At 39.7% G+C, this 12740-nt stretch overlaps 1 protein-coding gene across 1 annotated transcript in view; it reads right to left on the bottom strand.

Moving 5' to 3' along the window:
* The window catches only part of PCSK2 (proprotein convertase subtilisin/kexin type 2), a 104552-nt gene that overhangs the window by 83131 nt on the left and 8681 nt on the right, over positions 1-12740 (bottom strand). Inside the window, exon 2 of the mRNA XM_065739540.1 lies at positions 2921-3025. Coding sequence (XP_065595612.1) covers positions 2921-3025 — 105 coding nt within the window. The remainder of the gene's footprint in view (positions 1-2920; positions 3026-12740) is intronic.

The following is a 12740-nucleotide window of genomic DNA, read 5'->3' as shown; positions in this document are numbered from 1 at the left end:
GTGGTGGATAAGGAAAGGGCTCTTTCTCCAGCCTGTCCCAATAATTCTGACCTTGCCTTCATGCTGATGTCTGGTCCTATTCTACTCTGGCTCCTCCTGGGCTTTATGTCACTACTGTCTCATGTACCCTGCTATCAACCTGCTGTCGCCCATACCCACAGATCATTGCAAGGACCTTCCCACTGTGTGAAGCCTTCATGGCAAAAAAAAAAAAAAAACAAAAACTAGCAGACCCTTGAGTGAAGTTTCCCAAAGCAAACCAAGTTAATGGCTCATCTTTTGGTCTGAAACCATTAATTAATAAAGGCAGATGAAAATGCAGTTTCTCATGGTGAGTACTGGATATCTTTCTGCTATGCCTTGTGTGATTAAAATATCAGTTTTAACATGGAAAAATATTAAAGAGGCCTTTTTTTGTTTGTTTCCCAAAATCTATTTGGCCTCAAAGGTACATAAGGAAAATTAACAAAATACAGATGCATCTGGAAATTATGGGAATTCACAACTAATTACAAAAGAAAGATTTCTGAACAAACCTCTCCTAGAAGGTTCTCTGTATATCAGAGACTGTAATTTCAAAAACAAAACAGCCTCCATTTGAAACAGTTCAGCTCACTCTGGCATTTGCCATCCTGAGTGAGGATCCCCGAGAGGACTCCGCTGGAAACCAAAGCCACAGTGCTTCATAAATGTGTATTTTTGCCTTAAACAGTTCAATAGCAAAACACATATGACACTATTATGCCTTCACCTGTTGCCAGTACTGCTTCAGGCCTCAGCAATACTCTTCTATAAAATTATGTCAAATTAATCATATTTAAGGCTGTTCTTCAGAATAAATATTGGATCTCTTCTAGGAAGTTATCTTAACATTCCACTCCTGCCCTCTGGACAGCAATGATTTTTATCACGGGACAGCTCTGTACATTTAGCATACCTCCAAATTACTTTGGTAAAAATATACAGTAATTTTTATGCATAAAAGCTTTCTAAAGTGTTTTAAAAGACAAGTAGAGCATGAAGACGATGCAGTAACCTGTTTGCATAGTGCTCTGCCATCTATCTCTCCAGACTCTTGAAAAACTGACATGGTTCCTCAAGGGACTTCCTTGATTAAAGAACATTAATTAATTGAGTGAACATCTGTGCTGTTTTTCTACTAATAATTAAGATTAGTGAGGAATTGTAATCTCTCTAAAAGTGAAAAGTATACAGAATAACTGCAGCCCACTATCTCACGCAATTTGGGTAGGGCTAAGCAACTGTGACATTTATCATAGTGGTTCCCAATGGATTTGGAAGGCTGTGTGGTGGAATTAGTCAGTTTGCCCAGCAACAGGAACATTTTATTTTTGGCTTCATGCATTAACATATTAACCATGACAGTGCTGACATCTGTTGCTAAACAAAAATGAGTATAAAAGGTCCAGAAAGCTGCCATTACACTGAAATTATTTTTGGAGTTTGAAATTACAAACTGTCAACACAACTGATGTTTCCACTTACACACAAAAATGACAGGAATTTTAATGATTTCCCCAAATTCCACATAGAAAAGAAAGAAGTAAAACAAAAGTAATGATCTTAGGTGCTCTCAAACTCTATTACAAAAACCACACACCTATATGGTACTATATGGCTCTAATAGAGCTCAAAGACTACCTAACAGAACAGGGTAGGTAGGAGGGCTAGATGACAAAGTGTCCTGTCACTTGTGGCAATGAAACAGTGCTTCCGTTCCCTTAGTGCAACCCACAAGGTTGGGGCACACTGAGGATCATTCTTTTCCTCGCACAGGAGGCAGTCCTCATTATTTCAATACAGGGCTATATTCACTGAAAACAAGGAGAGCTAAGCCTTCGGAATGCAGCACCAGAAAAAAAAAATATCACAGAATCACAGAGGTTGGACGGGACCTCAAGTGACTACTGAGTCCAACCCCCTGCTAAAGCAAGTACCCTATGATAGGTTGCACAGACAGATGTCCAAATAAGCCTTGTGCATCTCCATAGGAGACTCCACCACCTCTCTGGGCAGCCTGTTTCAGTGCTCCAGCACCCTTACCGTAAAGAAATTCTTCCACATGTTTATATGGAACTTATGTTCATGTTTTAGGCCATTGCTCCTTGTCCTACAGCCATGCACCAAGAGCCTGACCTCATTCATTTGCTCATCACCTCTCTTTAGATATTTATAAGCATTAATCTGATCATGGAGATAAAAGCAAAAATGAGATTTTATTGCATGTGACAGAAACCAACTAAGAGTCTAGAGTCTACAAAATGTCAGAATGATGCAAAAGAAAGCACTTCTGAAAGAGACAATAAACCTAAAAAGCTTAAATGAGTTTTTCTAATACCTTTTTCTACCCCTCCCTTACAAGGCACACTAAGTCTAGAGGTAGTGAATCAAATTGCCACACACATCCCTGTTGGACATGAGTCCAGAACCACTTGAATCTTCTGCAGAAGTTAGAAAAATAAGTTGGGAATTCATCAGATCTTGACTCCAGTGGTGTCACAGTAAATACAATCTTATTTAACCTTTTTTTTTCCCCGATACAATTTTTTATTTTAAGTGTTTCAATAACATATATCTGGCAATAAAATTCTCAGGATAAAATTACTCACTCCTATTTTTAATTTATTTTATTTTTTTGCTTACAGCACAGAGAGTTTAAAGCCTCCTGAAGGATTAAAAATTAATCTATTTGCTGTCATGATATCACTTCTCAGGCTTATCTACTTTATTTGGGCAGCAAATGTACTTTTTATGTTACTGGCCCCACTCCAGCCCAGTATTACTCTGGTGTAAGAACTCAGATGAAAACTAAAAAAGGATGTGCTACTGCCAGCTTGTAGACTCCTAAAACTGAAACACAACAGCCTCTAACAGGTGCAAAAAAATGTAGAACACTTACCCTGGAATCCTTTTCCAGATGAAGCTTATGTTGAAGACTTCGCCTTCTTCTGGCCTTGGCAATGCCATTGTGATAGAAGTAGTAACCAGTGTCTAGAAAAGGGAGCTGAGGAAAAGAGAGAAAAACATGGAGCTATCAGCCACTAATAAGGATGTCATAGAAAACTCTACCTGTGAGGTGACTCAGGAGTCTACAAAACAAGACTCGTGAGGAGTTACACCACAATGCCCAATTCACTCTTGAGCACATCACTTCTAAGTTGCTTTTGAGAGGTGTGTCCTGCAGCATTAAGGATTATTTGCTGCAGTTTTGCAGATTTGAAACTACCACAACACATCCTCAATCAGTAAGGTGTTACACAAGTGTCTTTCTGAATCGTTAGAATGCAATCAAGACAATGTCATAATTGCAAAATCCTGGGATGAACAAGGACAGCAGGATCCTGATGTCATAAAAGACTCCATACCTGTGTACAGGTATATGCAGTTCACAGTTCTAGTTTTCCTTCTATGACAGTATTTCCTGTTCCATTAATTTTATCACAGTGTCTGTTGCAGTTCTGCAAACTTTGGCATTTGTATGGAGTAGCATGGGAATGTAAGTTCCACAGGGAATACTGAAGATTTAAAATCTGGTCACATTTCAAATACGACTCAGATTTAACTTTCCGCAAAGTCTTCTTTTTATGCAATTTCAAAGAGTCTGTGTCAATATAATCAAAGCATTTCATTTTTCTTTTAAAATTCCATTGTATATGATACACTAACGCAAAGGAACTTTAAAAAAAATTATATCAAAGCATTCTGTTCTGATGCAAAGACCTCTTTCTAACTGCAGATTAAGCAGATTTCATCAAAATCACTGTGGTCTCTTGAAGCTGAGTTTCAGGTCCATCTGGAGTGCTTTTCTGGGCAAATAACCAGAATATCTTAAATCAGCTTCATACACACAAAGAATAACATACGTGAATCTGAAGGGGAAACAAGACTACAAAAAGCTCACAGCAGCAGCCACAGAAGTCTCCAGTCTCCCACCTACCCTCATATCTCTCCCTTTTAAGGCCCCATTCCTGTCTTTTTATAGGTCATGTTTCACATTTTAAAAGTTTACATCTGGTAACTTCACCAAATGGATAATAAGGTAACGAAGTAAGGTATAATAAGGTTTTACGAAGCAGAATTTGTCACAGAATCATATAATGGGTTGGGTTGGAAGAGACCTTCAAGATCATCCAGTTCCAACCACCTCCCCCTAGACCAGGTTGCTTACAGCCCCATCAGCCTGGCCTGGAATGCTTCCAGGGAGAGGACATCCATAACTTCACTGGAAAACCTGTTCCAGTGTCTCGCCACCCTCACAGTAAAGAATTTCTTCCTGATATCTAGTCCAAATCAACTCTCTTCCAGTTTAAAGCCATTTCCCCTTATTCTGTCACTACATGCCCTTACAAAAAGTCCCTCCCAAGCTTTCTTGTAGGTCCCCTTCAGGCACTGGAAGTCCTCTATAAGGTCCTTCTGAGCTTTTTCTTTCTCCAGGCTGAAGAGCTCGAGCTGTCTCTGCCTGTCCTTGTAGGGGGAGGTGCTATGAGGAGAGGCTGTTACAGATCTAGTTTTCCAGAAAATGGCTCTTCCTTCTTGTAGGATACATAACACCTCAAAATTATGTAGAAAAACAACAACAACAGCAACAAAACCCTTGTATTAATCAGATTGGTTACAGCTTGAAATACAACTAGCTGTGCTAACCATTATAATCCATCAAAAGCTGTGGTCCATTTTCCCTTCTAACTCTAAGTGAAATCAGGCTGTCTTCCTTTTCCCTGTCTCAGTATCAAACACTCAGATCCATTCCAGTCAAATATTGATCTTGATGTTCTTCCATTAAGGAAGACTCTCAGCAATATTGGAGATATCTGAAAGGATATTTAAGATATATGACACATTCATTTTTGGTGTAGAATTAGTACCACCTAGAATAAGGAAATACACCACACAGTAAACTTTTATAGCCAGTGTGTTGAAGTCCAACCACGTGAGAAAGCTTGTGAGACTGCATCACATGAAAGCAACAGTGTTATGGTTTTGTGATTTTTGTTGTATTGTTGATATTCCACATCATAACATCATGTGGAGTATTGGGAGTTAAGGAGTTAATGTTCCAGCTCCGTGGATCATCGATAGTTCCAGGTATGCCTGTCTCAGAAGAGAAGAAGAACTACATTCCCCAGAGGACTTTGCGATGCTTTGCGTTCTTACGTGTTTACGCTCAGAGGGAAAGATAAAAACTGTCTGCGGTCACGGGACTCTCTCTTCCCTTCGGGACCGAGCTCGGCAGTGGGTGATTGTTGCAGCCATCCACCTTCAGCGTTAGCATAAGGCCTTCGGTTTATCGGACACTCTCTCTCTTGCTCATTTTATTTGATTCATTTGCCTCAATTCCAATTATATTATATTATATTGTGTTATTTTTTTCCTTTCTGATATCTATTTAGTAAAATAGCTTTCCTCCTCAGATCATTGCCGCTGTTTTGTTCCTAGGCCCATCTCCCTTCTCCTTTATCCCCTTCCCCTTTCCCCTTCCCCAGGGTGTGGGCCCGTGGGTCCCCTGCCTCAATTGTCACGGTACCGGGTCAAACTGTCCTGCAAACCGCTGACAAACAGGTTCATGAACAAAATCACAGATAATCTTGAAGCACTTAACGGATTATTCTGCTCTTTCCACAGACCATAGAACAGCTTGGGTTCGAAGACACCTTAAAGCCCACCCAGCCCCAACCCCTACCATGGGCTGGCTGTCCCCAGCAGCTCAGGCTGCCCATCCAAACTGGCCTCGGGCACCCACAGCTCTCTGTGCAGCAGTGCCAGGGCCTCACCACTCTAATAATAGATATCCCAATAACCTTTGGGAAACTCAGATCAGTTTGCAGTTTTTGTACTCCCTCAGTGAAGCTGTAGGTGGATAGACAGGAAGGTTGCTAAGCTTGGCAACAACTTAAACATGACACGATCAACTGTGAATAACAGCAAAAATAGCAACATGCAGCACGAAGATTCTAAACTTTTCAGGAAATCTTTAAAATATAGGAAGCCAGGGAAAGTCAGATGCCAGCAAAGTGCCCAAGACAGTGCATGCATAGATGAGAGTTTTGCAATGAAATCCATGAATACAGCAAGCACCCACAGCAGTGCTTCATGTTTGACAGACTCCTGATACTGACTCAGAACTCCAAATGCCAGCATGCTGATACCTCACAGCAGAGTTTCTTTTCCTGCCATTAGAGCCTCTGTGATATCTATTCTGCTTAGGAGTTCAGCATGACCTCATAAAAACTGCAGGTAACAAAATGAAATGAAAACCAAAGGTTCACATGCATCACAAGCCCTGAAGATCCACCAGCAGTAGCTTTTCCTGTATGTTCACTGTAAAGCTGGAGCTGTATTTGAGTAAAATTCTGTTTCAGCAGCAGTCTGTGCACAAAATATGGGTGAATAGTTCACTCAATCTTGTGGCTCTTTCAGTAAGAAAGAAACAAAGCTTCCTGCCCTCACACAAAAACTAGCAATTATGTAAAATTACTAATTACTGGAAAGCGCTTGAAAATTAAAGTAAGAAGGACCATTAAGAGTGATAAAAAATGGCCTTACTATTGCCTTAATGTATAAATAAGACAGAATCTGAGAAACCCAGGAATTCTGTAATGTAATTACTTGTATAAAATTACTGGTGAAAAAGACACAAGCAAAAGCAGAATCACAAATTGAGCACGGCAAGGAGAGCAAGCCCTCATCTGTCAATCTGTGCCAACCTTTTCTTCAGCTTTGCAACTGCCGTGATGAAGTACTTAACCTCCTTCCAGAAAAGGATGAGGAACAGAAAATTACTTTTGAAATTTCAGTGTTCAACTAAGTGGAGGAAAGAAAATAAGTCTTTAAATAGAAGAGGCTTATCTAGAAAGGAAAACAGCTAAGATTTCTGCTTCTATCAAATTACTGCCACAACAGGGCAGTGCAGGTGCAATTATTACTGAAATAAAAAGAAGCTAAACTCATGGTATGCAGTCTTCCTGCACTCCCCTCCTTTCATATGCAATCTTTCCCAAACAGGGAATTTACTTCGTGCTGTTCTAGATGTAGTCCTCAAGAGAAGGGGGTGCAAATAGGCAGCTAGGATTCTACCTGGCTTGAATCACTTCTGTGCTACTGTTCTCTACTATGGCCTGCCAGCAAACAACTGCTCTAACCCTGCAACTAACAGGGTCTCAGGGGCTGTACCACAAAATAATGAAAGGAACAAGGGGGAAACAAAAGACACAGCACACTGCTGAGCCTCCAGCTGCAGATCTGCTCCAAGAAGGAAAAGCAGTCACAGGTCCTATTCCTCACAGGCACCTGGTCCAGGTCAGGGTAGAACAGCTCCCTTGGAGTGGGTGTCCATCCCACTTTGCCTGCTTGACAGAGAAGGTCCAACTGCATTTCCTTTGCCTTGGACAATTCACAGTGGCATCAGATGTAATATTGTCTGTCTGAAAACAAAGGTCATAAAGATAGCTGCACAGCAGTGCAGAGGTTTAAAGAAAAGAAGCCACATAAAGACTAGATTCCAGCTGTGTCCCTTATCTGACCCAGCAGCATCTGGAGCACCTTGGAGAGGCACAACAGTGTGGGGAAAAGAAGCATAATCTAGCCAGGAGTTTTATGTTTGTAGCGCCAATAAATGCTAATGTTAGAAAATAACATAATACTGATAAAGCAACCAGAGGGATTCCTATTTTCCCCTGACATGGCCAAGGTCCAGTGCTCACAGCTTGTCTCTAGATTTAAGAAGTAACATACACAACACAAACCTAAAGAGAAACCTTGGTTCCCAGGCTTATCTTTCCCATTAAATGGTACTTACTCACATTAGGGTTCTATTTCCCCATACACTTTGCAAGCAAATTTAGGGACACACAGGAAGCAAGAACAGAACAGATAGTTGCACATGCAGCCTGTCCTGCTGCACCGTTTAACACAGCATCTCTGCAGTACACTGCTGGGTTTTGTGTCTCATTCTCAGTGATTATCAGTGATTCCCTGATACCACATTACTATAAAATATGAAATAACAGATTACTTGAATCTACTGTTATGGTGTCTCTTCCTAGTCTGCAATGGGGAAGACAGTCTGTAACAACTTATTTTGAGCAAAATAATTGAAGAACAAAAGCTAAGGCTGTTTTATAACAGTTACTCCAGGGTCATCTTTCTTGACTGACACTGAAATCAGCATAAACGGATCTGTCAGAAAGTTTCAATGAAATTCCTTATCCAGGTAAGCTGATGAAGATCTTCTTTGGGGCATAAATAGTGGGGTCTGCATAAATACGGGGCCAGCTACACAGGGGTACAAACCAAGACTGGTGCTAAAAAAACCTTTTATCCACTCTAAGGAAAAATAACTATCTGCCCTCAATTTAAAAAAAATAAAGCACACTAACACAAAGCATCTCTCCTCAACATAGCCTGAGCACGACTCATGACTTTAAAAGGGGCCATAAATCTCCACAGGTGAGTTTTCATCCCATTACTGCTCAGTAATTATACAACCTAGACCTGGCAGAAGAAAATGTGTTCAGAGCCTTCACGGGCCCCTCAGGCCCTGCTCCTTTAGTTGCCATTATAGTTGAAGCACAGCAAAGTGCCTCACAGCAGAAATTAGAAACCTTTTAGAAACCTTTTCATCCCAGCTTCACCAAATGCACCGAGGATGCTTATAAATATTCAATATGAATTTTTAAAACTCTTTCTCTCATTTTCCTTCACTCTGATTAGCATTAGAAATCGTTTTACTTTTAAATATACAGATGGGAGCCAAATCTGAAGTCAAAGGCACTCACTACAGCGATGAGGACCACATACAAGTAGAGCCAGCTAGAAACTCAGGCAGCTGGAGGCACAGAAATAGAACAAAGTACGAATAAGAAAGGATTAATTCAAATGGTGGTAAAGAACCGTGAAGTAGCACAAAGGGGTAAAGCTTTGCCAGAGCTTGCTCAACATGAAACCCGTTCCATGGCGTCCCTAGGGCCCCAGGCAAAGATTTCACACTTTCTCATTAGTTCATTATAACTACTCAAAAACCTCAGCAGAAGGAACTCATGTAGAACCTACACAAGCTCCAAACATCCTTGAAGGCTGCAGCAACCAGGGTCCAGGCTTGAATGTTCTGACTTGGTCTTCCTGGCCCATTTCACCCTGTATGTACACTACACTACCTCTTAGTTGTCTCTATCCAAGTAATAAATAAACCAAATAAACCTAACCCAATTCATCTTGACAAATTTGACAGGTGGAGGTGTTAGCCACAGCTTTAACACTCCTGGAATGTAAAGCTCATATTGAAGCATTCATTATATATGATCCCTGTAAAGTCAGCTAAACGCAGAAGGTAAATGCGGAAAGTAAATGAAAGAAAAGGACTAGTTCTTGATTGACTAGGATTATGCTTACATGCCCAGACTGTCCATGTGAAATCAGAATTTGTGTGAGCTCCCTACACGATTCACCAAAATAATAAAATAAAATAAAAGAAGAAGAAAAAAAGAGGTACTTTCAGAGCATGATTCATCTGACCTATCTTAGGTAGCCATGCTAAATGAGCAGAGCTGTGTCCCGGGAGCATCTTTTTTGCTCAAGAGACTGTAAGAGGAACACATCTACCCATTTTGAGCTAGGTCAGTTCTGATGTCAGAAATATAATTCTCAATTTCTCATTAGTATTGTTCTTACATTATCACATAGTGCTTCCAAGTGCTTACAAGCAACTGCACCATTGGTTTGTTTTCAAGTTTGCAATGTTTGGAATTTGATTTACAACTGAATGACTCCAAGCTTTTATGCTTTATTGTGCTCACATAAGTTTGTCGCTGAAGAGCTTTATCCTGAAAGCCTGCAACAGTCGTGCAAGTTATCAGCAACAAGGTTGTGGATTTGCTGTGAGTTTTATCAGTGAATTGTACAAGCCATTTCAGGCTTTTAAAAGAGACATTCTATTTCAGATGAATGGATCCATGCATTTTAGAGTTTCATCCGTTATTCCCCAGGAAACACAGAACACATCACTGATTCTATCACATGCATTGCTGAATTGAGCCAAAGCAGGATACAACTTGGATTTAGAGATGAACATTCTTGCTTATACATTAGCACTCACATTGGACTGTATGGATTGATCCAGAACATAAATTAGCTGGAGTTAGTGACTTACTGTTGGATTGAAAGCCTTAAGCAAAAGCTCAGTAATCATCATTATGTTCTTGTACATAGATGTTGAGGATCCTATGAAAAGAGCACCAGCAAATCAAGCAAACCCCCCCCAAAAAAAACAAAAAACCTACCCAGAAAAGCAAGCAGAAATTATATTTCAGACATCCTTTGAAGAAGTACCTGTCCCTAGACTTCTTTAACTTGTTCCTGCTAGTAGAGGCTGCACAGAATTGCTCAACTCTGTGGTATAAATTACATTACAGCCAGAAAACTGGTCAGTATCTGACCCAGTTAACTAATTAGTTCATTTAACTCATCACAGCTAACGCTTTAAGAAAAGCAGGCAAATAAAAAATGGTATCCCAAAAGTGAAACAGCTTCTTTCATATTTCACAACCAAAGGCTAACAAGTCTAATGCTATTCACACTTGTCTCCTAACTGGAGAAATAAGGTGCTCCTGGGTCTCTTGCTGCTCTATCAAGGCCCTACTGCTCATTCAAAGCATCTCTCAAGATGGTAATATTTTGTGAAATTTTTCACACCTCAGATATCCTTCCCATCAAGGTTAACTAGGAATATTTAATTTTCCTATTCCCTCTTGGCTCTTTTTACCTCCATGGTGGCATGTATAGGACAGAACCAGAACCAAGACTCACAGGGCATGGTTTTCAATTGCAAATTAAATACTCCTTGCACCTTAGCCCTGGCAAGCGCTCTGAGACACAGGGTAATCCCTGTTTCTACTAATACTAGGAAAAACTTAGGCAATAACAGCTTTTAATAATCTTGTTTCAGTTGCACGTAAAATAGTATAGTCTAATAAGTTCTTGTTTACTGATTTGATTTATGGATAGAATTCATTTAATTAATGTTTGCACAGCACTACTGAAACTATAAAATTCTAAGTGCCATCATCAATATATATTAGTGGGTAAATCTACATGTAAATATCATGTATCTCTTTAATAACAGATATTTGGTAAATATTTTAATACGATTAAATAATACATGATAAATCTCTTCTTTGTATCAGCATGACATAGAGAAAACTCAAATGATAATAAATAACAATTTAATTATAGTCCACAAATTTCAGTGACCTTGGTCTATTTGTAACAAAGCTGGGTCAACCCTGACAGCAATCAGTACTAGTTTTCCCTCTCTTCCAATCTACAACAGAATTCTCTGTTCACAGAAGGATATAGCCAAAAAGGCCAACTCCTATTAATCCAAGGTCCAGTGTGACATCAGTTCTAAGAGCACTGAGATAAAACGTGAAATAAAGTTTGTTGCATTTGAAACATATTATTAAGATATAGCTTAACCCTGCTGAAAATAACTGGTACCTGCATTTCAGAAATAGAGTGGGGTAAGACACAACTACTCAAAGACACTCTCAACTTCAGCAAGTGTTATTCAGCATTATTTTTAAATCAATGCCCTCATCATAAAGCACATAGGATGAGTGTGTGCGAGTGCTCAGCTAATGTAGTGCTTAAAAGCAAAGCCATGAACTCAAACTCTTAAGGAAATACAGCTATAAAAGCAGCTCAGACCAAAACATGCTGGCTACTGACAAGAACCACTCAAAAAAAGCACAGAAAAGGTGAATTGTACTAATGCAAAGATGCTAGCCCTGCTCAACACTTAAGGAAGGCTCATAACTCTTTCTTTACAAACCCTTTATTCTCCATGTCTATTTAATGCTAGGCTGTCAGTAGAAATGATGGGTAGAAAGTGCTTCGCAGGGAAGTTTCTACCACTAGACCACACTGAACAAGTCTTCCAGTTCCCAGAACAAGAAGTCAATTCCTAGAGAAATATAGATGCTATATGGGATAAAAGTTGATAAGCAGTAGTTAGCTTTTGTAAAGTTGCTTGACTGTGGTAACAGGAAGTCATGGACATTTACCTGTATTAATAGAAGACCATGTCAGGGATGCATTTGTCCATTACTCATATAATCATGAACTGGAAACAACTCAGCTCAGCTCCCATATGTCACTGTTTGATCGTCACTTCACAATGAGGCTAACAGCTGTGAGTGGGTTCAAGAGCTCTGTGCTAGACAGTAAATAAAAGATAACCCAAATCTGCCCCAATGTTAGCAATAACAACAAGAAAGGAAAGCAAACTGCACCACCACCTCCTTCCCCTCCTCACTGACCTTTCAGTCAGTTGCAAAATAAGTCTTGTTACTGTTCGTTACTACCAAATTATGAACAATAAAAGTTTATTGCTGACAAATTGTGGTCAACCCAGCATGTGCTGATCTTTCTTTATTACATCAGTTAGGCAGAGAAAATGCAGGTTTTTAATTAATTACTTAAGCATGCTTCAGCTTTTGGAGCTAGGAATATTGGATTCTCTACCAATCTACTTAATGTGGATAAAATGTGTTCAGTTAAAAGGAAAAAAAGGAATCTTATTGAAGGAAATTGAGTATTTTAATCCCATGAGAAGAGAAAAAACAATCTGTATCAGTTCTGTCTGGGCTTCATTCTGAACTGTATCTGAATTGCATAAGAAATAGAAGGGTTTTACAACAAAGAGAAGGAAAGTAGAGTCACTGGTA

This window comes from Cyrtonyx montezumae, unplaced genomic scaffold (assembly GCF_038088225.1).
Source record: "Cyrtonyx montezumae isolate F1298 unplaced genomic scaffold, pur_monq_1.0 scaffold_24, whole genome shotgun sequence".
NCBI classification, from domain to species: Eukaryota; Metazoa; Chordata; class Aves; order Galliformes; family Odontophoridae; genus Cyrtonyx; species Cyrtonyx montezumae.
Note: the sequence above shows the minus strand (reverse complement) of the source record. Positions and strands in the feature narration are given on the sequence as shown.